This window comes from Sceloporus undulatus, chromosome 4 (genome assembly GCF_019175285.1).
Source record: "Sceloporus undulatus isolate JIND9_A2432 ecotype Alabama chromosome 4, SceUnd_v1.1, whole genome shotgun sequence".
In the NCBI taxonomy this organism is placed as follows: Eukaryota; Metazoa; Chordata; class Lepidosauria; order Squamata; family Phrynosomatidae; genus Sceloporus; species Sceloporus undulatus.
In genome coordinates this window covers 186,890,710-186,918,209 of record NC_056525.1, presented here as the reverse complement: position 1 = coordinate 186,918,209, position 27,500 = coordinate 186,890,710, and the positions used below count along the sequence as shown (strand labels likewise).

The following is a 27,500-nucleotide window of genomic DNA, read 5'->3' as shown; positions in this document are numbered from 1 at the left end:
ACACTATATCAGCAAACAGACAGAAAAATGACTGAGAAACTGACATGTTTTTGTGTGTTAATAAAATAAAATTCCAGATAATTTAGATCCTTTATTACTGAAGAATAATGACTTCTGGATTAGAGGGAGAAACAGGACACAATAACAGATATACATACCGTGGTCCAGAGAAGTAAGCCTGTGGATATATAAAAAAACTTTACTGGTCATTTTTGCACAGTGCCTGAAAAGGTTTTATCTCTTTAGTATGAAGTGAAGGGAGACACAGTACTGTACAGTCTTAATCTTTCTTCAGAAGGATATTAACAACTGTGCTGGTCAGATATTGTTGTACCTTATAAAGTATATAATAATAATAATAATAATAATAATAATAATAATAATAATAATAATAATAACAACAACAACAACAACAACTTATTTATTTATAGCCCGCCCAATCACGAGGAATCTGGGCCGGTTACAACAGGTATATGATTATAACAAACTAAGTACTACTATAGGTCAGATGGATGAAGTTTAAAAATTAAGTTTACAACTCCTTAAGTCTCCCTGTGGTGATTTAATAAGAGTGTGCTGCATTTCTTGCAGAATTGCAGTTCATCCTTGGGCTGACCAGTTTTGGTCCAAGCAAACTCATTTCCAGTGATAGCATCTATTTATTATTCCAGAATTATGCCTCACAACCATTTTGCGCCTAGGACTTTGGTGCCTGTGCATATGTTTAACCTTTAGAAAAGTCAGTCGCTGAAGGCATGGCGTGTTTGCCCTTCATATAGAGACCCATGTTTGATTCATCCTGAATCGGTGTCCTTTCAGCAAGGAGGTCTTTTTAAAGGTTGTTGTTGTTTTCAGTCCCAAGAGTACCCCAAATAAAGGTAATGAATGGAAGTTGCTTGTTTTCAACTTTTCAGTGATCTGAAGTTGAATTTCAACAGCCAGGAACTGCCTTTGTAGCACAGCCTTGGGCTATTGTGCTTGCCATTGGCTATTTCATAGTTGTATATTGCAGTAACACTTAAAACAAAAAGCAAGAAAACTAAACCAAACCAAAAGAAAAGAGCTGTTCTTATTTGCTGATATGGCACTATTTGCTTATGCATGCGTTTGTGCCAGCCCTGTGTTCTGCTCTCTCATGGCAATAAAGAACCAAATGAGTCTTGTTGAGAGGGGGTGCTTGAAGACAGATGATGGCTACCTCTGCCTCCGACTGACACATCTATGTATATGCAGCGATACATGAGTGCCTCCTCTGGGAGCATAGTGGCTGTGCAGAGAGATGTCACATAATAATCCTTTCTCCAGGGCATTATGGAGATGTCTCCATCTTGAAGGTCGGCACTGTTTGGCTGAGTGCTAAAACTGAAATTCTAAGTGTGAGGGGTTAGAATTCTTGGATCCTATTTTTTTTAACCGCTAGAAATAGTATAGTGTTTTAGACTGTCCATACTTCTTCCCACACTAATGTCACATGTGGACTTTGGGGAGATACTTTGCATATTGTCCCCTGTAGAAGTTGGGAAAAAATTAAAATAGTTGTTATGTATAAGTGAACAACGTATGTGTGCACTTAGTCAGTCGAGGGTGAAACCCTTGGATGAAGCACTTAAGCTGGGGAAATGTTTTCCTTTTGTATAGTAAATGATTTTCATCTAAATTATATTCCAAGTAAGAAACAAATAGAATCAAAAGAGTTCAGTGGAATGCATGCATTTGTTAATACCCAAATCTCATTTGAGATACGCCAGGTGAATAGCTAGAATTACCCAACCCTTATCGCAAACCTGAAACACACTTTTTAGACCGCTATTAAAACTGAAGCACTTCAGTACTGCTTCTTGAGCCTTGTGTAAATTTGATTACTTTTCCTTTGATCATTCATTCAATATGGAAAATTCTGCCATTCCCAGAAGTATAGCTATTACTTTTCTGTAAGCTTGTCAGCCCTTTCAGTTTGAGATTGCAGAGGAACCTGGAGTTAGTTCAGCATATCAAGGCCATATGTTTGGAGCAGTGCATACTCCTTGAACAATAATCAGATTTAGATTCAGGAAGCATTGTAGTTCCTGCATGAATATCCAGCCAAGTTTAATAATAGGAGGATGTACTCTGTAGTTAGTACTCTCATCTGGTGCAGGGAATTAAATGAGTTTAATCATGTGAGCTTTTAATTCAGGGACTCATTTTATGATGGGGAAGAGGGGGGCTTTCCACATTTATTCCTATAAAATGGTAAAGTCTGTGTCAGCACTTGTAGTGCACTTTAAGGATAATTTTAATAGATTTAATTAATCCACTTGTTTGGATTCATTTCGCCCATAACTGCATAAGTTTCATGAATTGAGGGAATCCTCTGATTATGCTTTTCATTTAAAAAAAAACAAGATTTTTGAGAGATGTGATTCTACTTGAATGCACGCAGGAGAGGGACATTTGCCTTGTAGTGTAAGTAATACAGTTTTCCTAGTGGGATTGTAAAATAGGATGACAGATTGTAATTGCAGTAACTATGGCTGATCAGTTAACATGGGGCGGACCTGCTGCTTCCACAGCATTCAAGGGGTCGTAGTTCAGACAACAAGGATAACAGCCAACTATAGAATTATCACAACACTCAGGGTTTTATTTGATTGAAGGACTGTGGAGAAGTGTGAAAATGAAGGGATAACTTTTGCACTGTTGACCTTGGTGGAGTACAGTTTCCAAGCTTCCATTGTCTGCTCTCCACATCAGGGTTGTTTTCAGGGACAGAACAGATCTGGGTTAACAACCAGGCAGTCATATAATACTGAGAAGTTAAAGCCATTAAAAGGGGGAAAGTAGTTGGAGAGCCATATCTGAAGGCTTTAAAAGGCAGTGTGTGACTTTCTACTGGAAAACGTTTGCAATATATAGAAACCTTGGCTTGGAAAGCTCTAAGAAAACTCACTTAACAGTAATGTACAGTGGAGCATGTAGTTACGAGGTCAGGACTAGAGAAACCAGATTTGGTGGATTCCTCTACATATGTACAGATGTTCCTGTCAAAAGAATGACTGAGAGTTAAGAGTGGAATGAACATGGAGATGTGCTTCAAAAAGAAAATGTGTGGTTGTGGTGGAATAACCTTGTTCCTAAAAGTAAAGATCGAGGAAGGTTGCAAAAATCTGTCACTTCAAAAAGGCAACAAGAGAAGGTTTTACTATTGTTGTAAGTACTTTTCAGTTTATAAACACTATTCAGTTCAATGATCCCAGACTTTCATTCAATCCTTATTACTAGTTGTGTTATTTTTAAAAAAATATGTGGCATCATACTCTAGGTTTTAATTCTTAAAAATCATATATTAATATTATTAGTCATCCTATTATGACACAGATGCTCAGTGCTGAAGACATTTACATGGAGATAAAACCTTATTTTAGGAAAACTTACTTCTTGGTATAGTAGTAGTATTATGTTCTAGAAAGTAAAGCTTAGAATACAATTTACTTGGAATACAGTTTGCTTGGATGTAAGTGGGACCTATTTCTTAATAACTATATTTCAATGTAGGGCTCTTTAAGTGCCAGTTCTTTACACATTAACCTGAGAATCAGCCTCATTAATTCTGGCTAGACATACATAGGATTGTGTCATCAGTCCCTCTTTGTTGCCAGAATGGCTTAGAGTACAGTGTTCCAATGGATCTCATAAAAATATATGAAAGTAATGAAAATTTTTAATAAATATAACCTTTGAAGTGTTATGGACCATCTGAATATGTATACTGTATAAATATGGTGGATACTTAATTACTGCATATTGATTTTTATTTGAAAATGTTTCTCCCATACGTTTGACATAGTGTATAAGGGCTGCTATATCTATTCCAATAGGAAACAAATCAACTGAAGTTAATCTTAAATCATGATATCCAGATTAAAATGCTGGACCATAAGGAACAACATGAAATTTTTTTGAATTAATGTGAAAAATAGAGCTTTTAATGAAACTTGAGGATTTTTGGAACATCTTTGAACTGTTTTCTCTTCAGTTATATTTAGATGTTTTAAAAATACACTAATTGCAAAGTGCAAATATTTTTTCCTCCAGCTTCCCCTTCCCCTGTTTGTCAATTGTTCATTCTGAAGATGTTCAAGGTTGACACAAGAGCACTTTTAAAACACAATCTTTGAGTTACTTTCTCCTTCACTTAGTACTTTACTCCTTGAAGCAGAGATGACACAAATGACACCTAAATCGTAGGAGAAAGGTTCAGAATCTTTATTGCTTTCAGTGGTAGTAATATCCATGTTGCTCAGGCTGACAAGCATAAGCCTGAATGTATGTATGCCTTGGCAGTTAAAAGGCTTTTCAATAATATGAAGGCTGAGATGATAGTTAATGACTTTGTACAGTAAATGATCCTGAAATGATGGTATTCCGACACATACATATAGCATTGTAGCATATATTTGTGTGTTTATAGCTATAATACATGCATCTATATGAAACGGAAGATAAAGTATATTTAATAAATAATTGACTGTTCTGCAAGAATGCAAAGGTATTATAAACTAGATATTGCTTTCTCATTTTTTAGAAGTTACCACACTGCAATGTTAAACAGACTGGAAAGGCAAAGAAATAAAAGTAAAGAATTTGTGCAGATAAAATAACAGCCATTAAGACTACAGCAAGTAAACTATCCAGTTGGAAAAATGTGTTACCACTTAACTGAACAAAAATAATTAGAACAGTGAAACACCCAGCTGAAAGTATTTGGAAAAGTGTAAATAATGAGGTCCTCCACCAAGATTGGGGTAGGAATTCTGTTGTTTTCCAGATGTTGTTATACAGCAACTTCTGGCATTCCTCACCTAGATGTGCTAGCCTTAGTTATTAGGTACAGCCATTGAAAGTGTATTATCAGAAACACAATACTTTCAGCAAAAAATGATAGATCTCAGTTGAGTCCCATTTTTTTCATTTAACATAATTTTCCTCATGAGCCAGTATGTTCACTCTGAATATCAATTTACCAGCAGCAGTCAGTGATGTGAAGGATGTGCTTATCATTATGGGATAAGATACAACCAGATGCTGTATGTCACAAGGAGGGAAATGTCACAAGGAGTTATGATATCTTCCCAGCAGCCTCTTGTTCTCAATACTGTAGTTTCATAGTTGAGGGTTTGGGTATGCCTTTGGCTCCTTTGAATTTATCTGAACACAAGGGGACAACAAGAGATCTGTGTAACTTCTAAACTTCTTCTATTTACAAGATATATATATATATATATCAGGGTACATAATTATAAAAGACATCAACTATTGCCAATATACATCAGAAAAGTGGATGATAACAGTCCATGTGAACAATGTTGCTAATTTGAGCAGTGAAAATGGTTCTACTGCTGCAACATAATATTAAAGTTCAAAATCTAGACAGCAATAATAATAGATGATGCTTGGAGCAAATGAACTTGAAGTAGGAACTGGTAATATTAGCTGGTAGCAGGGTCCTTTATGGGTTGAATACAGACGGGACGGCTACCTCCGGAGTCCTGTGTGGCCGTTTCGACTCACCAAGGTCTTCATCAGCATATAAATTTCATAACCGGATTAATATTGTACATTATGTGTTCCATACTGCTAAATGCACAAGGTTGACAATAAATGATACATTGATTACCATCAATAACATAATACACAATAGAATACCATTGACAAATTTACAAAGTTAAATCATTATCTCTTACCTACAACATTGAACAGCTTGACTTGACTGATAAGAAGAATGCTGGTACAAGTTCACAGGAATAGTAAGTCATAATATACTCTACCTCAGCAATAGGCTGCAGGTGATAGCATGATGCATTGAATTCTCTTAAAGGTATATCCTCTAGAGACCTGCTATCCTACATGTCCCACAAAGTAAGCCCAAACCATAGCTGAATGCACTATAACACTTATAATAATTGAAAGGTACCTAACAACTCTGACTCATTCTAAATCCATTATAAGCACAATATAGTTCTATATAATCTGCCTGGCCTCCTTCCCATATCCATATCTATCTCTGATGTGTACAATATTAACCAATATATACAATTTCATAAAAAGGAACTTAAATCCAACCGGTCATTTAGACCCTTGGGTATGTTTGAATTTATGCCTGGGACCGTGTGTTATAGCTGCGCTCCATATGGCAATCTTCACCCTCTTCTGCAGGGATAGGATAAATGGTAGCAACAATTTTGTGTCACACTAAAGATTACCTCAGTCCTGGAGTATAAATGGTTCTTTGGAGCAAGACCTTTCAAAGTTCTTTGAAAAGAGGCCCCAACATATTGCAAATGTTTTACTGACATTTCTTATGAAAATTGAGTTGGTATTTTTATCTCTGTTAAATAACCATCTGTTGCCACTCTGAAAAAAAAACCCTGACAGTTTATCAATATCAGATGGCTATTAAAACTAAGCTGGAACTGTGTGGTAGTAATGGCAGCTGAAGGGAAATGACAGCTGAAGGTTATGTTTGGTGGTCTTGTCAGACCATGGTTAAGAAGGCTTAACTATGGACCACTGGGAAGTCTGAATGGAAAAATCATGTTTTGCATCACCCAGCAAACTAGAATTGGAAACTCTGACTTGAAGGTGAAATTCAGCACATGATTTGTGTTGGTATAAGGCTAGATTGACTAGTCATATCTACTACTGTGCTTCTGCTAGCTGAGCTACATAATTGAAACAATAGTACTGAGCAACTGGGGGGGGGGGATATGCATGCCCTTAGCTGTAGCTTGCCGAGCAGATGACAAACAGAAGCAGAGAAACTCTAATGATTTGATGATGCAAACTATAGTTTGATATACTATTTGCTTGAGTTGGTATCTTTCTTGGACATTAAACAAATAAGTCAACTTAGCTGTTACACAAGAATGGAACTGGAAACAAATGAAATGGGAAGGGAGGCCATAAAAGAGCAAGAGAAGATCCTAAAGAGTAAAAGTATACAACTGAGCACTTAGGTTACAATTGTACAAGCCATGGTATATCCCATCACTGTATATGGATGTAAGAGCTGGACAATGGGGAAAAAAGCAGATAAAAATAAAATCAACTCATTTGAGATGTGGTGAGGAAGACGCATGCTGCGGATACCATGGACAGCCACAAGGCAAACAAATAGGCCTTGAACAGATCAAGTCTGAAATACTTCTAGAAGCCAAGATGACTAAACTGAGGCTGTCCTATTTTGGCCACATCATGAGAAAACATGGCCCATTAGAAAAGACAATAAAGTTTGGAAAGTTTGAGGGTAGAAGAAAAAGAGGTAGACCACACATCAGATGGCTGGACTCAATTAAGAAGGTCACTGGTATGAATCTGCAAGTCTTGAGCAAAGCAATGGAAGACAGGGTGTCTTAGACATAGCTACTGTGTATTATTGGCTAGAGTACTGAGCATCTGTAATTAGCTTTATAACTTCCAGTTTGTTTCCCTGTTGTTCAATCATTGCCTGCAGTGATAAGGGAGAAAGAGCCATCATGACTCATCATTTAATGATTATGATGTTAGCTGTTTCTCAGGTGCAAATGATCAGTGATAAGCTGGAGTTATCATATCAGTAATGTCATTACACCTTCATTTTGATCTTCGGTTTGGGTACTGATGCTTGTTTGTCTACCATAATTAGAACTTTAAACACACACACACACACACACACACATATCCTATATTATGTTTACTTCATGCGGATCCTAGCAGCTGTTTGAAGTATTTGTAAAATATGTTTTAAAGCAAATCTGAATTGGAGTCATTGGCCCAGTACAGAATGTGGAAAAGAGGCAGTCTGCAGCCACCCCTTTTCTTGCCAGGTTGGGAGCAGGGCAGTCTCACTGGCAGCCCAGAGGCCCCAATACGGTGCTTTTCCAGGCCACAGAGAAGCGGCAAAATGCCGTGGCCTGGAAAGAGGTGTCCATGGGGCACCATTTCAGTGCTACAGCACATGTCTTGAAATCATGTTTCCATCCTGCACAGAATAAAAGACAAAAAATTAAAATTTATTATTTCACCACATTGTTTTAAGCCAGTGGCTCAAGTGGTTAAAACTCTGACTGTTGATTGCAAGATCGGCATGTTGGCAGTTCGAGGCCCGGGTGCCACATAATAGGGTGAGCTTCCATCACTAGCTGCCTCGATTGCATAGCCTTCTCAACTGCATTTTGTAGAGGTGGGAAATAAATATTATTATTATTATTATTATTATTATTATTATTACTACTACTACTACTATTAGTCCCAGCTTCTGCCCACCTAATAGTTCGAAAGCATGCAAATGCAAGTAGATAAATAGGTACCACTCCGGTGGGAAGGTAAACAGCATTCTGTGCAATCATGCTGACCACATGATCACAGAGTAGTCTCTGACAACTCTGGCTCTTCGGCTTAGTAATGGAAATGAGCACCACCCCCATGGTAGGACACAATTTGACAACCTTGTCAATGGGGAATACCTTTACCTTTAAACAAAATAGTGCCCCATACTCCAAAAGAAGACTGAAATCCAGTGTAAAACTGATTCTGTCAAGGAGAATGGTATCCCTTCTTGATTCTGTAATAGCACACATGAAGAATGATTAACTTTTGCACTCTTGTAGTCACGCTTCATTCATGCTTGTTTGTTGTTGGAGCATTCTTGGTTCTTCCTGGGATAAATCCTGGATGAGCGCGATGTCATCTAAAAATCTTCTGCACAATTGCATGATTTAGCTGGGATTATGCCCTTTTCTTACCCCCTTTCTCCCTGTCTGGTAATTTCCTTAGTCTAGTCCACCTAACAAAGTTATTGTGAGGATGAAAATGGAGGGGAGGAGCATTGACTCTGGTTTCTGTTCCTTGGAATAAAGATGGGATATAAATGAATAAATGGCTAAGTACATAAATAAAATCTTTGGAATGAATCCATTATGGTAGACTTGTTTCATATATGAAATTTGCTTAAGAGTGTACCTCACAAATTTATACTGATTCAGCATGTTAAATCTTGCCAGGATTAACAATTGGATCAAGGATTTATTCAGAACCAGGATTTTAGAGGGTCAATTCATATTAATGGCAAATAGATACTGTTAAAATAAATAGTAGGTAAAGGTTAACATGCATCTGTATATGATGATTAATTGACTGACTGTGACTTAATATTTTGTTATATTTATTATAACACTATAGAAACAAAAGCTTGCTTCAGTATTCCCCTACCTTGATATGGTATTTTTGTGGTTTTATTGTATTTGTTTTTGATCGTATGTGTTCTAATGTACTGCCCTTTGGTGAAAAGGGCATTATTATTATTATTATTATTATTATTATTATTATTATTATTATTATTGCATTAGCTAAAAAGTCTATCTCTCTGCCTGCAGAAATTAGGTTTTTTTTAAGGATATAGTTAACAGAGTCTTTTAGTAGCTGTTCCCCCCTTCCCCAGTCCTGTTAAGTAGAGATATTCTGTTGCAAGGAAGCACCTAATAAGACAATCCTTTAGAAAGACATTAAAGTAATTCCTTAGTCAGAAATGCTTTTATTTGCATTATGATTTTGCCCTATGGGTACTTTTTTGAGTTTATTAGAAACAAACTACATAGCTGAAAGAACTGTGAAGAGCCAATGGTTGTTAGCATAAATGTCCTTTTAAGATAGAAGACAGTTATTAAATACATGAAGTAAATTCACTTATTATCTAGAATGTTTCATGACTTAGTGAGTCAGTGATATGAATTTGGCTAAGACGAATACTTATTTCATTTGAGATTTCCTGAAACAGTTCTTTTTCTTCAATAATATGTGTGATTTGGTGTCTGTTTTAATGTCTCATTTATTTCTTTGTTACTATTTTCCACTTTCCTAAATTGACTAGACTACTTGACAGTTTCCTCTTAAAAGGGGGGATAGCCTCCTTATAAGATGGAACAAGACATATATAAATTTAAATGGTTGTATACTATATGCTTGCATTATAAGCCAAACTTTGACAGTCTAAACTTTATTTTCTGGACTTGGTTTGGGTTTTAACCATACAATTTTAAAGTACATGTTAGTATTCAATTCATATCTACATACGAATTGAAAACCACATTTCTGTCAGTTCTTGCTTGACTGTGTAAAGCATTTCCCACTAGTAATGTTTTTCCTCTTAAACTTTAACCGCACCTAAATTAAAAGAATCCTCTTAAACTTTAACAGCACCTAAATTAAAAGAATCCTCAGACAGGAAACATCACAACCAAGTAAACTTTTAAAAATATTCCTAGGGAATCACTATCACTATTGACAATTTTGCATTGACTATTTAGAGTGAAATTATTTTTGACCTTTGGGAAGTATATGGCCAAGAGTTTAATGGGAAGTACAAGATACAACACATAAAGTATGGAGTCAATTCCCTCATTAATTAACTAAACATAGTCCTAGGATGTTTAGACTAAAAAGCTCCATGTGTATAAATTCATATTTTTAATTGATTAGATTTCTTGATTCTGAGATCTACTTGGGTAAAGCTGGATTTTAGGAGAAAGTGTGTGAATAAAGAGATAAATGAACGAAAAATGAGGCCTAGTTTGTGTTAAGGGATTATACAGAGAAAATTTAGAAGGAACATATAAAATACAATGAATTATTTACCCCAGAGTGCTCAGTCTACATGCATCCACTATATTTCAGATACAGACTGTAAACTTATTACATGAATATAAAAAACAAAGTGTTTCATGCTCCCTTAACAACTAACAGATTAGTTCAGCAGATGCATATTACATATATTACAGTTTGAATGTATATGTTGATTAATTCATTCCATTGACACTAAAAATAATGGAACTGTTCCAAAAACCACAAAATAGTTGCTATTTTCATGCCATGTTTCTAGTCAGGGATCCAGTTTTTTCATGTGTTACATACAGAGAGAGAATGAGAGAGAGAGAGACCGAGAAATAGTGATTATCTCATGTTATCCTGAATTTCATGCGCAGGAATGGGACATCAGCCAGCCTCTTTCCAACACTTTTTAGGAATGTAGCCTAATCTGCGAAGAAGGCTGACACTCAGACAAAATCTTAAATATATTTCCTGAACTCTCAGTCCTAGTCAGTTCTGTAGGACACCTTTGCGAGAATGCTTAGGTGCAGCTTTTGTTGGTTTCCAATCAAGAGAACTAGCATCTTGAGGTTGTTTGTGCCAATGCATCTGCTTGTGACACTGGCATAATGTCACAGCTATACTACAAAAGATTCCTATAATGAGAAATAATGGAAAAGGTGTATTCCAGCTGAAAGTATACTATATGCATTTGGTTACAGGCTGCTTGAGTGAGAAAATGACTTTGAGAAAGAAATAGGCTTATAGTTTCCAAACAGACTTCTGCTAAGCCTTGTACTCTTGGTGCAGAGCTTGGAAAAAGCAGAGCTAGTGACCTTGCAGTCTAGGGGATTCTGTGAATTCAGTTCAAGCAACTTAACTTTCCTATGCTGTGTTCCTTTTATTTACGACATTTAAAAACCTAACTTCTCCTAGGTTTGGATCACTTTCTTTCTTTCTTTTGGGTGTGTTTGTGTAAAAAAAGGCCTCTCTTGGGCTTAAAATGGAACAGTGGAGCAAAACATATGTCAAAGCTGCTTTCTATACTTCTTGATAGTATTTGGGTGTACTTTTTTTAAAAATGTATTTTTGATTTTTCTCTAATTTTTTGGCTGCCACAAAATGCAGCCTTTGCTGTGTAAAACAATTTTGAAACTTCAATATTGTCCATTACTATAGTGTCATTTATTGTCGATAACTCATTTTATAAAACATAAAAAAATGGAAAAATCTGTATAGAAAAATTAATCTGGGGAAAAATCAAAAAATGTTTTAATTTTAGAATTTTTTCCACAGAAAATTTACTGGCCTACGTGTTGAAGTCCAACAAGATCTAGAGGGCCATACTTGTTCAACAGCCTTGATTTTTACATTTTGCTGATTCCTAGGAGATTATCACAACAGGGCCAATTCAGCAATAATTGTGGTAATGAAAACTAACGCAGCTGTAGTGCTATAGCACTCAATATTTTTGCACAGTCACACAACCGCACAATTATTGTGGCATTACCATATAATATTGTGATAGCATTTATCACATATCCATGACTGAATTGTTAGTAAATTGGAATTGATCATTTCACGCATGCATTGTTTTGGCGCTACAACCCATGTCTTGAAATCATGTTTCTATCCTGCACAGAATAAAAGACAACAAAATAAAATGTATCATTTCACCCCATTTTTTTAATCCAGTATAAACAAAATTGTGCCCCATACCTCAAAAGAATACTGAAATCCATTGCATAACCAATCCTGCCAAGGAGAACAGATTGCCTCCACCACAATGCATTCTGGGTATCCCTAGTTGCTTCAGCAATTGCGCAAATTAAGCATGATTAACTTTCAAAGTCATCTGAAAATCTTATGCGCAATCACATGATTTAGCCAGGATTATGACTTTTTCTTCCCCCTTTCCCCCTCGTCTGATAAACTCCTCTTTGTTAAGTATGTATATATCAGCTGTCTGCTGTCAGATGATACAGTTCTACTCTTGTGGTGTCATGGTTGAAAACTTACAGTGTAAATTGCTGTAGGTCAATAAAGACTATTCACGGCATCCTATTACCTTTGTAAGTAAAACAAAGAGAGCTGCACATCTCATTTCTAGGCGTAAGAACTGCTGAGAATTGTTGTTTATTATGCACAAACAGCATGTTTGTCTACAATGTCCAGTTGTCACTGCTTAGTTCCAACTACTAAGAAGAGTTTGATACTATTTTCTTGTTCCTGGTCGATTAGGGAAATGACAAACCAAGGTCTAACTTCCTAATACATCTCTAGTTTGTTTAGATGCCTTTGCTGCTAAGAGAAACAAGGGGCTGTCCTGGCTGTGTGTATGACCACCATGCTTATGAATGGATATACAGTGTTGTCAGGAATTCTAACTTATCTTTACATCTGAACACAGCCTCCTTCAAGCATGTATATATTCTTGACAGGGAAGGTAAAAGCACTTGGAAGGTCAAGATAATCCATCTAGCTTCCTTGTGATGGATGAAATGTACAAGTAGTAGCAAATGAAACATGAAAGAAATATAATTTTCATGGAACAATTCTGACAACAATTCTTGTCTGCTTTTCCTTTATAGGTACCTTTTATACTTGTATTTCTCTTGTGAAGGCTATTCAGTAGTGGTGCCCTTTTTTAATCGAACACTCCACAAATTATTATCTCTTGACTCCCAGCTGGCATCCTGCTAGAGGCTAAATCTACTAAGCCAACTGGAACTGTGCCCACTCTCTTGTCAAAGTTTGTTTATTTGTTTATTTATTTATTTATTTTTCCTTACACAGGGAGAAGAATTAAAAATGAAGTTGGGCAAGGTGGAGTTCTGCCATTTTTTACAGATACTAGCTCTTTTCCTCTGTCTGACTGGAATGAGTCAAACTGAACTCTCAAGATCAAGATCAAAACCATATTTCCAATCTGGGCGACCACGAACCAAGCGGAGTTGGGTGTGGAATCAGTTCTTTGTACTGGAGGAGTACATGGGAACCGATCCTCTCTATGTAGGAAAGGTAGGAAACCTGATCATGCTCTGTATAGTCCTGTTGTACTGCCTGATGCAAACTATTAAGATATTGTGTTTGTGAATTGCATGTGTGTTACAGTAAGCTGCTATTAAATATTTATCTTAATACAGTAGACATTGCATTTCTAAGCATACCTATTTGGAAGTCATATCCAGTGGTATTTGGCCACACAGTAAAGTGCAATGATATCCAAAGTCCACAAAACAGTGATTTGGCCAATCAAAATGCACAAAATATATCATGCAAACTTTCAAAGCTCCACTAGCTTCCTCATCAGGCAAAAGTGTTAGAAATTATATAGGAGAAGTAGAAAAAAACGATGTTAGAGTTACAGGCCTACATATTGTCAAGATGTTTTTGTTGCTAACAGTGGTCTGGAGGGACATCAATGCAAGCAGAAGCCACTCTGCTTTTTGGCAACAAAGAGTCTTAAAACCCAAACAATACAATTTCAACTCGATTAGCAACAAAAAGTAACTTTCCTTGAGATCAAGGCTGTTTCTCTCCTGTGTGACTCTGCCTACTACTTTCTTAGGCAGAGAACACTGAATTTCTGAAGAAGCTCTGTACTGTTGTATGTGGTAAAACCTTTATATGATGTATAGGTAAAATACACCAAAAGGTTTTTACCTTTGCTGTTAAGTTCCAGTCTCTTGGCTCCCTCTTCTTTAGAATTCCCTTGTTGTAGCTAAAATGTGCTATCCTCAAATCCAGAAAACCTATCGCGGGATAGATGTGTTGGCCATAAAACAAAACACTACAACATCCAAAATCCAGAAAACCATCCAAAAATACACAAAATACATCGTTCAAGCTTTCAAAGCTCCACTGGCTTTTTTTTTTTTGGGGGGGGGGGGGGGTGGCAGAGTTTAGAGTAAGTGACATACGTTTTCTTAAGTTTTGTCAAGATTTTTGTTGTCAATTAAGATGGTCTGGAGAGATATCAGTGCAGCCCGAGGCTACTCCCCGCTTTGGCTATATGGGCAATAAGAGACAAAGAGTCTTAATATCCAAGCAATAAAATTTAAATTCCATTAGCAACAAAAAAGACAACTTCCCTTAAGATCCAGGCTATTTATGTCCTGTACATAGTTGTCCTTCATTCAAGTATTAGTCCTACCTAGCCTTTTGAGATCAGATGAGATTGGTGTGTTGGTACAGAGTGCATTCTCCTCAAAAACTGAATCATCAATTTAGCAAGAGTTAAACTATGGAAGAGTTAAACTCTGGATGATGCAGTGATGTCTACCCACTTGGATGGTTTTGCAAAATGATGATTAAACAAATCCCTGGAGGATAAGGCTATCAAAGACTAGTAGTTTTAATTGCTATTGGCTCCTCCAAAATTAAGAACAGCAGTGGCATCAACATTAATCTAAAAGCTAGTTGCTGGGAAATAACAGATCAGGATTATTGTTTTCATTTCTTCCGTCTGGACTTGCAATAGGCATTTGTTAGTCATTGAGAAAAGGGATACTAGAGAAGGTATGCCTCTGTATAAGGCAACTGTGTTCTTATGCTCTGTGTTGGAGAACCACTGAAATGTTTTGTTTTATATAATGGCATTAATTTTTTTCAATTTTTTTCCTATGACATTTTTTAAAAAAATATGTAGTGAAGTGTAGTCAGGTGGCTTGCTATATAGCAGTTTAGACAGCATAACTGAATATTACGTAAGGACCAGAGGTCTAACCTTCTTGTTGTATTCTCATTGTTCTATTATTTTTATCAATTGGTTTTATAGTACCTTGTTTTTATTGCAAATTGTCATAAAATGGTGATCAAGATCCATCAATAGGAATGTGTAGTGTAAATCTCCACATGTGATGTTATTCATTAATAGTGATGTGCAACCCCTGTGTTAACAGCAGTGTTGCACAACTAAACCAGTCTGCCAATGCACATGCACATCCACACGTAATGACATCACATGCACACCTATGCTTCTGTAAACTAAAACAAAATGTGAATGTTCCACATTACACAAAAATATCCATCCACTTGTATAAGCTCCCATTTTGTGCAATTGGTCCATTGTGTTTGCATCAATCACCAGTGCATGGTATATGATTCAAATCTTCAGAGAATGCAGTCACAGCTTCAAAGTGGTATTGGTTGTTCTTCAGTCCAAGTATTTAAATAAAAATGGTGATAGTTTGGGGGAGGATAACGAAATAGGAATCAGCTTTTGGTTTGAATAGGGAATTAATCACTTACAGTAATTGCTGAGCTCATTTGGCTGATCTTACAAACACACTGGCAATATTTTAAGAAGGGATAGGTGACTTGGAAGCAGACTAACTGCAAATGTTTGTTATTACTGTAGAGAATACTGGGTGAAAATGGATTACTCTGTGCTTTTTGTAGTTCAGTAGGGATTGTTTGGCATACAAATGATTGTACACAGTACTCTACAATTCTGTGCATGTGGGTTTGAAGCCACAGAAGAAATATCATGCACTATTAAACTATTTTGAAAAATACTGTAATAAAAGTCTATATCAAAATAAATGTAGAGGGAGGCAAAGTTAAGGATGTACATTCAAATAAGGATATACATGCAACTTGTTTAAATATTTGAAAGAATGTCATATTGAAGATGGAGTAAGCTTGTTTTCTGCTGCTACAGAGAGTAGGACCTAGAACAATGGATGCAAGCTACAGGAAAAGATATTCCACCTCAACATTAGAAGGAACCTTTTGACAGTAAGGGCTGTTCGACAGTGGAACACACTCCTTCTTTGGAGTTCTTTAAACAGAGGCTGGATGACCATCTGTCAGGGGTGCTTTGATTGTGAGTTTCTGCATAGCGGGGGTGGGGGGGTGGGGGGTGTTGGACTGGGTGACCCTTGTGGTCTCTTTCAACTCTATGATTCTATGATATGAAAAATTCCACATTTTGTTTGACAATTTATTCATGCAGCACCAATGCTCTTTAATTTAGTTGGTATGGATTGAATACTGATAAGAATTTTCCCAAAGCAATGTGTTTTGTAATTAAGTAGTTCTTATTTTTTCAAGTATTTCTAAACAACTGAGAAAACAAAGCATGGTAATGTAAAACCCTAATCTAGGCATTCTAAATAGGAATTTAGTTATTGGCTTATGAAGATGGGAGTGTGCTATCAGTGCTGCCTCCGTTATCACTTTGCTCATGTGCAGAGAGCAGTAACTGTTAAGCAGAGAGGTTTTGGTATGCCTGGAGGCTCTACAACTCTCTGGATCCTGATTTTCCAGGATTCAGGCTCATCTGGAAAGCTGTCATGCCTAGAAGGGGCTCACTGCTTCAGACTTCTCAGTTTTCACATGCTCAGTTCAAATCTTTAGTTTACCTTTATTTAGAACGCCTGAACAAGGATGAAGTGACACCTTGAACCTCAGCATATTTACTTATTAAAATACTTACACTTTACCCTATATCAAGAGCTCTCAGGGTGGCTTACAATAGTATTAAAATAGATTAAGCAGGCTAAAACAAGTAGCAACAGCAAGTAGGATAGTTTAAATCAGTTAAGACATATTAAACAATATAATGAATTAAAAACCCAATTTAATTTTTTTTTTTAAAAAAATAAAACTATAAATAATAGTCTTTGTGGCCCAAAGGCTTTGCTGAACAGCCAAATCTTAACTTGGTGCCTAAATGCCATAAATGTTGGTGCCAGTTGGGCTTCTAAGGGAAGAACATTCCACAGTTGGGGTTCTACAGCTGAGAAGGCCCTTTCCAAAATGTATTGACCTCGCTGGTGGTATATGAAGAACCCTCACCCCGGCAGATCTTAATTCTCTGACAGGCACATTTGAGAAGAGTTACTCCCTCAAATATTGCTCAAATATCGAGCTCACAGGCCATTTAAAACTTTAAATGTTATCATACACACCTTGAAATCAGATCGGAAACATATGGGTAGCCAGTACAATTGTCCTGATGTTACATGCTGTTTATATGTTATTCCAGTCAGCAATTGAGTGGCTACATTTTGCATTAGCTGCATCTTACAAGACTTCTTCAAGGGCAGCCACACATAGAGTGTATTACACCAGTCCATCTGGGAGGTTACCAATGCATGGGTTCATATGGCTTGACTATCTCTGCCTAGGAAATGTTATAGCTAGTGCACCAGTCAAAGATGGCATCAAGCAGTCCAAACTACTTGGTCCTCTGGTGATATAGATGGGCCTAGGAGCACTCCTAAACTACATACCTGCTCCCTCAGGGGTGTGCACCCCCATCCAGAACAAGCTGTTTATTCAGTTCTCACACCAGAGAACTGCCAATCCATAGAGCCTCTGTCTTAATTGTGATTTATCTCCAGTTTATTAGCCCTCGTCCAGCCTATTACATCATCCAGGCACTGAGCCAGCACCTGCACAACTCCAGCTGACTCTGATGATAAGTAGATCTGAGTGTCAGCAAACTGAAGGCAGTCGAATCCAAACCCCCTTGTGACTTCATGTAGTTATTGAACAGCATGGGATATAAGATGAAACCCCTTGGTAACGCACAGCCTAACTGCCATGGGACTGAACAGGAATACCCTGATACTGCTCTTTAGGATCTGTCCTCCAGGTAGAAGTGGGACCGCTGTAAAACAGTGCCTTCTAGATTTGGTCCCGTAAGATATCATGTACACTGTTATAAAAGGTCACTGAAAGATCCAGTAAGACAGCCTGTTTCAGTGCTTCACCCTGGACTGAAACCAGTCTGAAATGAATCCACATTATTTGTTCCCTCCGAGAACTCCTGAAGTTGCCCAGCTACCACGTGGACAACCACCTTGCTTCAAAAGGAGATACCATATTTTCTGACATATAAGATGACTGGGCGTATAAGATGACCCCCGACTTTTCCAGTTTGGCATATATTCACCGTATAAGACTACCCCTCTTCCAACACATGTTAAGAATAAGAGATGCCTCAGAGAGAGGTGTCTTTTTTCCCTCAGCACACTCCCTTTCCTCCCTTTCTAATGCAAAATCCTCATTACTATTTCACACTACTGAGGTGGGTCCTTGCAGCACCACAAAACCCACTCTGGGGTTTGAAAATAAAAGATCCACCCTTTCCCCCTCCTTTCCCCTCTTTTTTCATCTCTTGGCTTTCTTCCTATATGAGTGAGTGAGAGAAGGGCCAGAGGAGGATACTTAAAAAAAGAAAAAAAGCCAGGCCTCTTTTTTTTAACCCCCCCCCCTTCTAGGACTTGGCAGGGGGGAAAAAGGAGGCTCCCCTCCAGCCCCAGCCCTACATGTTCCATTTGGAGAGGCTTTGGCTTCTCTTTCCCTGTTGCCTTGCCTTGCTTTACCTTTGCTTTGCCTGCAAAATGGTGCAGCTGTGAGTTTTGCATTCCTCCACTGCTGCTGTGAACCTGAGGAACATAGAAGCATGAAATGGAGGATGAGATCCAGAGGGAGAAAGAGGAGGAGGAGAACTGTGGCTGCATCCACACTGGAGAAATAATCTGGTTTGGCAGCGCGTTAACTCTAGGTCTGGCTCTTTGCTATGGAATTCTGGGAGTTGGAGTTTATTGTGGGATCCAGAGTGGAGCTCCGTGGCCGTTTTTGAGCTCCCCCCACCATATGTGGTGACCAGTCTAGCTCGGAAGTTTCTGCACCCAGCGTATAAGATGATCCCCAACTTTTGAGAAGATTTTCCTGGGTTAGAAAGTTGTCTAATACGCTGGAAAATACGGTATTTGCAACGGGGCAATAGTTCCTATATACCTCTGGGTCCAGGGAGGACCTCTTTAGGAGAGGCCACACCACCACCTCCTTCAAAGCAGCAGGTACCTCCCCCTGATATAACAAGGCATTTAGCATCTCTGGAACCACCGCTGCTAGATTTTATCAGCCAAGAAGGGCAAGAGTCAAATGTACATGTGGTAAGCTGATCTGCTTCAAATGTTTTCTCCCTATCATAACTGAAACTGATCCCATATGTTTTCTCTGTATCATAACTGAAACTGATGGTGTACTTCCATAGTATCTGTAACAAGTGTGTTCTTAAGTTCTGAACAAATGCAAACATTTTTCCCCTTGAAGCATCTAGCAAATTTTTCACAGCAGAGAGCAATGGGTTGCAAACATGAGCTGTCCTGATTCCTATTCAAAATGTCCTTACCATTTGGAAAAGTCCTACTGGGTTAGAGGTTGAGGATGAAATCCTAGATGTACAATATGCATTTTTGGTCTCCCTCCCCTGCTGTACAATAGGCACAGCAAAAATCTGGCTTCCAGTTGAATTCATTCTGAGATCTATGCCAGCTGCACTGTAACTGTTGTCCAGCCTACTTTATTGCCTGCAGACCTTCTTGTAAACCAAGGTGAATTATGGGCTCCACAACACTGGATTGGGTACTTAGGAATGATTGTATTGATAGCCCTTCCCATTTCTTCATTCCATAGTGAAACCAAAGCCTTGATAGAATCACCAGCGCTGTCAGCTGGAAAATCCTTCATATTCTAAGGCTTTGGTGGGTGGACCACTTTAATAGGTCCACGATCCCTGCCAGGAGGATCTGCTACCACCAAAGCATACTTCACAAGGAAATGAACTGACTATGGCAATGGGCTTACAGTGTTTATTCAGTAATAAACCCTAGTCTGAGAGTCCTACAAAACTGATAATTGTTTACATTCCTGCCACAGGCACTGGCAATATATAAAGCATCTGTGTAGGTGTAATGCACACTTCACTGAAAAAAGTTACAATTGTTTCTTGTAAATCATATTTAATAATATAAATAGAGGTAGTTCATATTCTATACAAAAAGTAGACGTGGCCTTTTTCCCCCAACATTTCCCAAGGAAACATCTCAGAAAGATCTGTGAGATCTTTGAAGTAGACATTTAGAAGCTTCTTCCTATTCCCTAGGCCATTGTGTGACATATTTTAGAAATGAACAGAATGTGAAGCAAATGTTTTACATTCTGCTCTGAATCTGTGGTCTAATACATAGATGACATTGTCCAGAGTTGAACTGAAACTGATATGAATGAATTAGACACTGACGCAGTAGTATACAAACCTTACCAGCAGCAGTCTTTGCCCACTTTCTTATTCTGCTTTGCCTTGTCCTTCCCACTAACATCCTTCCATTCTACCAATGCAGAATGAACTCTGGAGCTTGTAGTTCTTCACATCTTAAGCCTTGTCAATTAGAAGAAAACAAATCTTTCTGTTTCTCATTCTTATATTGTCCTTGGGCTCGTCTGTAATAGCCAGAATACTCTGAACTGCTCCCAGAGTATTTTGACCACAGAGGTGCCCTCAATTCCCCTGGTTACATCCGTACTAAGTAGTAACACCAGGTGGTTGTCTACATACATGTGCCATGCAGTGGTGTTGCCACAACTAGCATGAACCACTCCCTCTGAGGTCAGAAATGAAGCATCCGGCATTGATCACATGACTGGGCACCTCGTTTTGACCTCAGGAGTGATGCACAGCAGCAGTAGTGGTGCTGGGCTACACAGCAGAGACCTGTTTGTAGACAGCTAGCTGGCATCACTACAGAATGCACTGGGTTTTCCTGCAAAATCTGAATTAAAAGGTAAATTTTTAAAAAGCAGTTTAAGCGGGAGATAGAGCACATTTGTTGTGGAACTGACCTTACATTGTGAAGACAGGCCATACACAAATTAGGGATTTGACCCTGTGTCATGAATATAGGTCACCGTGAAAATGGAACGAGGCCAATTTATTTGGGCCATGAAGATGAGCCCCTAGTTTTACAATACAAGCACACTCTTTATACTAGAGAGGTGTCTTAGAATGGGGTCAGACCAGTATGCCAAGTGGTCCAAAATGGCACTTGGGGTTGCTGAAACACTGTTTATAAATGCATATAAATATATTACCACATGATCTACAGTTTATCCTCACTTTTTCCTCCTTATAATAAGGATTGATGTCTGGAGTCAAGGCCTTAGGTCCAAATTACAACACCTCCTCAAGAATATAAGGGTCCTTAAATCCAAAATATCCCACAAGTGTTACACAATATACATAAAACCTTGGCTGATACTTGGTAGTTGGTGTGGAAAACTGGAGAGTGGAGATAAATGGATTGGCAAGAATCCTGAACAGAAGGACTTTACACGGCAGCCTTTTGTTGGAGATCACACCTGTAACTTCAGAATTTTGGTCTAAATAAAACTTGGACCAAGCAGCAAGACAGCACATATGCTCTTTATATTCACTATTTCATGATTTCTGAGAGGAATTAAGTATCTCAATGCAATAATAGTGAAAGGAGTGTGTGCATGTTTGTTTGTGCCTTCAGGATGGCTGGTGACTTATGGTGACCCCATTAATTTCATAGGGTTTTCCTGGGTGAGGAATAAATACTCAGAGGTGGGTTTGCCAGTGCCTTCCTCTGAAATACAGCCTATAGTACTGGTATCTGTTGACTGTCTCCCATCCAAGTGCTAACCAGATCAGACTCTGCTTAGCTTCCAAGATCAAATTGATCTAGTGCCTTTAGGATATACAGGAGTATAATCTTTATGCTGTTGTTATGTTCATCCTAACACCAACAGTTCAAGGAGGTTTATCATAATGTAACCCACATAGCACATATTCTCCCTGCTTTGCTTTTAAGCACATTTTCCTCCATAGATACCCAGTGCCTGTCAGAACCCACATAAAGACAGAAGTTCAGATATTCATTTCCCCCCTGCTCCCTCCATCTTTCTCAGCCCTAAAGTGCTTTCAGGCCTGTGACAATGCAGCATGCTGTAGGCCATTACGTTCCTGGTGAGGCTTATAGTGTGTCCTTTGCAAAGACTTTGACTGTGATTGTATATCCTGTCCTTGCTTGTTTTTCCTTTGCAACTATGTTATGTAATTCTTTAGTGACAGACTTACAAAAGACAGCAGGAAAGGAATTTCAGAATTAAGAAGATAAAGCTTGGATAGAATTGCATCTCTTTATCATCTTTTGGTCTGTCTTTTTTATTATCTGCCTATCAATTAACTATCATCTATCTTTGTGCTTGCCTGTCTATTTGTTTATACAGTTACCTCTCCATTTTTGCAGACTTGAAGTCTGTGTCCCTCACCCATTTGGGGGTGGCAAATGGAGGGGGACAAAATGGGGCAAGTGCCCAAGGATGCACACCTTGGGCACTTCAAGCTAGTGGGGCTTGAATATAGATGAATTTCCATTTTCATGGAGGGTCCAGAATGGATCCCTGCGAAAGTGGAGAGGCAACTGTATATCTTTTATACTGTGGGAGCTAAAAAGGGAAAACAGCATTAAAAGCATATCATTTCCCAGTTATTAAAAGAAAATACTCATAACTGCATTTAGTGAGCTGACTCTGTACAGGGTAAATATCCACAGTCAATAAGGATCTATCCTTCTTTGAAAGGATATAGCAGGATTCCTTGTAAGGAATAAATCTTTCTTTTCAGTCACACAGAATCTCCATGAATGACTTATACATCAATGGCAAGCTTTTCTTAAAAAGCTGGAAGGTATTTTCTGGAATCCTGTTGGTACACTGTGGTGGCATAACAACTGCAACAAAAAGAGCTGCAGATCTAGCGGCAATGAAGGAAGTAAAGAATTGGAGAAGTAGGCTGTTCAGATCCAGTAGATTCTCTCTGGTACATAACCCTGGAAACAGTGCCAGCTGCTAACACAGAGCATCAACAGAATTCTAGCTATTGAGAGAACATCTAAGTTCAAGACTTTGACTTACAAATAATTAACATATCCTTACAATTCAAAAAATTACACATCTGCATTTGCATTTTGACTCTATCTGGTTGTACCAAACAATAGAATATCTATGGCATTCTTGCTTCAGTCATCATGACCAACAAAATTACAGGTGAGGCCAAAGCTAAATTGCACAATAAATAACTCCATTCTTCTCTTATTTCCACCCTTTAGCTCTGATCTAGGGACCTCAAAAGACTGCTGTAAGAGTTGTTGAGATGTTTTATGTAATGGTTTGTGCAAATGAAACTGTGGGTAGGCCTGTGGGGTCAATAATCATAGTAAGTAGTTTTGTTTGATATTTACAGTATCACCTAATGTCCATTCAGTCCACTGACAAAATGCCAAAGTATTAATGAGAATTACTTAAAAATGGCCCATCACTGGTATTTCACACCAGAAAAAATAGCAAAAATATATAAAAGCAATAATCATAACTGCTGGAAATGCAACATTTCTAAGGGATCCTGGTTCCATATCTGCTGGCATTGCCCTAAAATTAAGAAATTTTGGAAAAACATTCACCTATACATATGCAAGATCCTAAAAATAAACTTTAAATTAATCCCAAAAGTACCCCTCGTAAACATCAGAGATAAAAAACTGATCACCAAGCAAGAAAAAAGTGTAAACAAATCCTTTACATGATTACAATAGCAAGAGTTAATTTTGAAAAAAAATTGGAAACAAAAAGGGACACTGAATATCAATGAGTGGTTGATAGGCCTATTAGATGTTATTGGGTTAGATAAATTAACACAAATATGAAATGGAAATCTGCAGCTTGCAATGTGGTTATAATAGGAGCCAAAGAGAAACAAAATAACAAACCATCCACTTTGTCCCAAGCCCATCCCTGGCCAGCACAGAGGATGTGATGGTGTTTTTGTTGGGCATTTCAGAATGATGTATCATTTAAAAAAAAAATCTTCCACTACCTATAATAAATGGAGGGAGGATAAACTATGTCAGTTTCACTCTGCTGTAGCTGAGAGCTCTGCTTTATGTAACTCAGGAATAATCCATCCTCTGGAATGTCTTATTTCTACATCCTTAACATTTCCATGGGCTTACACTTTCTGCTCTTGGTCTTGATGCTTTTCAGTGGCAAAACTTGGACACCTGGGTAGATGGAGCTCTACACTCTTGGTCCAAAACACACTTTTTTGGACCCTCATGGTAATTCTTCTCCATCCTAACTTCATGCAGCTCGTAGCTCTGGAGGGATTATTATGCACATTTTTTGAACTTATCCACTGAAGATAAATAACGTTTCAGTTAAAGTTTTGTAACATGGGTATTGCATTAAGTTCTGATAAAAGCATGATAAATGAAAGTGTTAAGCCTCTGACCCTAATTATATATAGATTTGTGTCTTCATTTTTCTCCACATGCAAAACCAGGACAAATCTGCCTCCTGCCTTGCATTCTAATTATATTATTAAAGGCCATGGTGCATTTTTATATCAAATCAGGTGCTATTGCTTGAAACATTAAGCTAAATGGAGAATGGATAATTTTTCTCAGATGGAAAACATCTGTTTTACTTAGAAAGCTTTATCTCCCCTCCCTCGGGAGGGAGGGAGAATAGCAACATTGGCACTTGTTTAATATACCACTTCCATTTTCTTGGTACAGATATCTGTGAGGTGAGGGTGAGGATACTTGGTATTCTTCAGGGGAATACTTGAGAATAAAACAGTTGATTTAATTCTCAGGAGAATGCTGATGGAATTAATGCAAAAGAATATGGCTTCACTTTAGTTACTTACACACATTCAGAGCAGCTATGAATGTGCATGTAGAGCCATTTAAATAAAGCTACAATCTGGTTTGGTCTGCTGTTTCTTCAGGATGGGAAGCAGCTGGGATGAATCCTATTGTGATCGTGTAATAGCCACTCCATACAAGATGCATCTGTATGTGAGTAGTTCTGGCCACCCCAATTACTGTATATATTCATTTACAAGAGGTCATGTATTAATGATCTGTTCATCAGTATTCATAGCAACACTCCTTTAGCTGAGATGAGAGGGGGGGAAGTTTCACTGATGGTATTCCTGCCCAAGGCTACTGAAGCACTATAAAGTCAACTATTCTGGTGATAAAGAGTTTGAGAGCATTTGACTCTTGGGATGAGGTTGTCTCCCTTGGGAAATTAATTTGATATTGATTAGAGCACATGAGACTTGCAACAAAATGTTGAAATGTAGCTCCACTTCGCAGGAGGGTTCCATCCAGCTGGAAGTGACACCCTTAAAGTATTTAATATTTCAGAAAGAGAAATGGCAACCACTGTTTTCTGGTATACTTACTGTAATGTATGCTGCTGTCCATGGTACTTGTACTCAGAAGTATAAATGTTATTGCTCACAAAATTGTTAACTGATAGTTTTTTTATATCAGGCAAAAGGCTCTGCTCAGTCCTCCTTCCACCCTGATCATTATCTTCATTTTTCTTCTTCAGTTAATGTGTATGCATATCTTAACAATATATCAGTGATAGGAATACACACTGGACGGCACCCTGGCACATGCACTTAGTCAATTCTAGCTAAACCAATGCAACTTGATTCTGTGTTTATTCCAGAAGAATATGGTACAACAATAATTAATAATAATAATATCACCATCACCATCATCCTTATTTTATTAATTTGTATCCCATCTTTCTCCCAATAATGGAACTCAAGGTGGCCATACATACAGTACTTAAAACAGTTCAAATTAAAAACTATATGAAGTTATTAATAAAAGTGTCAAATAAGAGTTATTGAAAAAGAGATTATACAATTTATAAAGTTAAAGTTACACCATTAACCATTTAAAACATTAAAATAAAACAAGGCTAAACACAAACTTTAAAACAACACAATACAGCATTAAAAGCTGTCCTTTTCTAAAAGCCTGATGACCTAAAGGGCTCATAAATAGCAATACAGTCCTCCAGGTGATCTGGGACATATCTGAAGCAGAAAGAATGCACTTTGAAACTGTTTTAACTTTCATGGCTCCACTTTTTGGAACCCTGGGAATTGTGGTTTGTTGTGGAGCTCTCTTACAGAAGGGTACATATCTCACAAGATATATCCCACAATTCCACAGCATTGAACCATGACAGTTAAAGCAATGTCAAACTACATTATTTCTGCGGTGTAGATTAAGATCTGGACCCAAGCCATATAGAGCTTTATAGGCCAAAACTAGCACTGAATTGTGTCCAGAAACAGACTGGCAGTCAGTGGAGTTGTTGAAACAAGGGAGCTGTAGCCTTCCCCAGTTAACAGTCTGACTGCAGGCAACTAAAGTTTTGAGGCAGCCCCAAAGACAGTGCATTGCAGTAGTCCAAATGGGATGTAACCAAGACATGTACCACCATGGCCATATCCAAGTTTTCCATTAAAACAAATTTGCTACTATGCAGCAGGAGTGGAGAACTTAAAAGTGCTCTCACAAAATCAATGAAGATAGAGCATAAAATAAACTGAGCCCCAAACCAATCAGAAATTAGCTGGCACTAAAAAATACCAGTTGATAGAGTAGCTAGCTTTTCTCCTCTTCCCTTTCTATGCAAAGCTGGATGGAATCCCTGTGATCTCTGGATTGTGGGCTTCCCTTCAAGATAGCTCACAAGAGCAGTGCCTCAAGGTGAAGGCAACACATGTCTGCAGACATCCACAAACAAGAAGAGGAACCTCTGTTGGTGGATTAGACCCATGTGCTGTAGGCTCCATTCCCAAGCATAAGATTGCCATGATTTATTATTCCTGTAAATCCAGAAAACAAAAAGTGGCCACCCGGCTGGACGGGCAGGCCGCTTTGCCGCTAGAAGTGGCGGCAAAACTGCAAGTCCCAAAATCCTCTGGGGCTTGCCTCGGCTCCTTATTGGTATGCGGGGTGGAAGGGGTGTCTCTTCCACCCCGTGACGCTCTAGGAGCCTGGCTCTATGGTCCGTGAGTTCCGGTCCTCCAGGGCAGCTCATTGGGCAGTTGCCCTGGAGGAGGAGTCTCCCTGACCACATGGTCTGGGGGCGGAGCCAGGGCCTATTTAAGGCCGCGCTGCCGGCTCCGGCCCTCCGTCGGCGCTTGGCTCCTGTTGAGGACGGAGACAAGCTGGAAGGGAGGAGGCGCTGGAGTG

General features: G+C 38.3%; 1 protein-coding gene across 1 annotated transcript in view; it reads left to right on the top strand.

Moving 5' to 3' along the window:
• LOC121930143 (cadherin-7) overlaps positions 1-27,500 on the top strand; it is a 134,205-nt gene that overhangs the window by 3,284 nt on the left and 103,421 nt on the right. The window contains exon 2 of the mRNA XM_042466378.1: positions 13,399-13,623. Coding sequence (XP_042322312.1) covers positions 13,414-13,623 — 210 coding nt within the window. The 5' untranslated portion in view covers positions 13,399-13,413. The remainder of the gene's footprint in view (positions 1-13,398; positions 13,624-27,500) is intronic.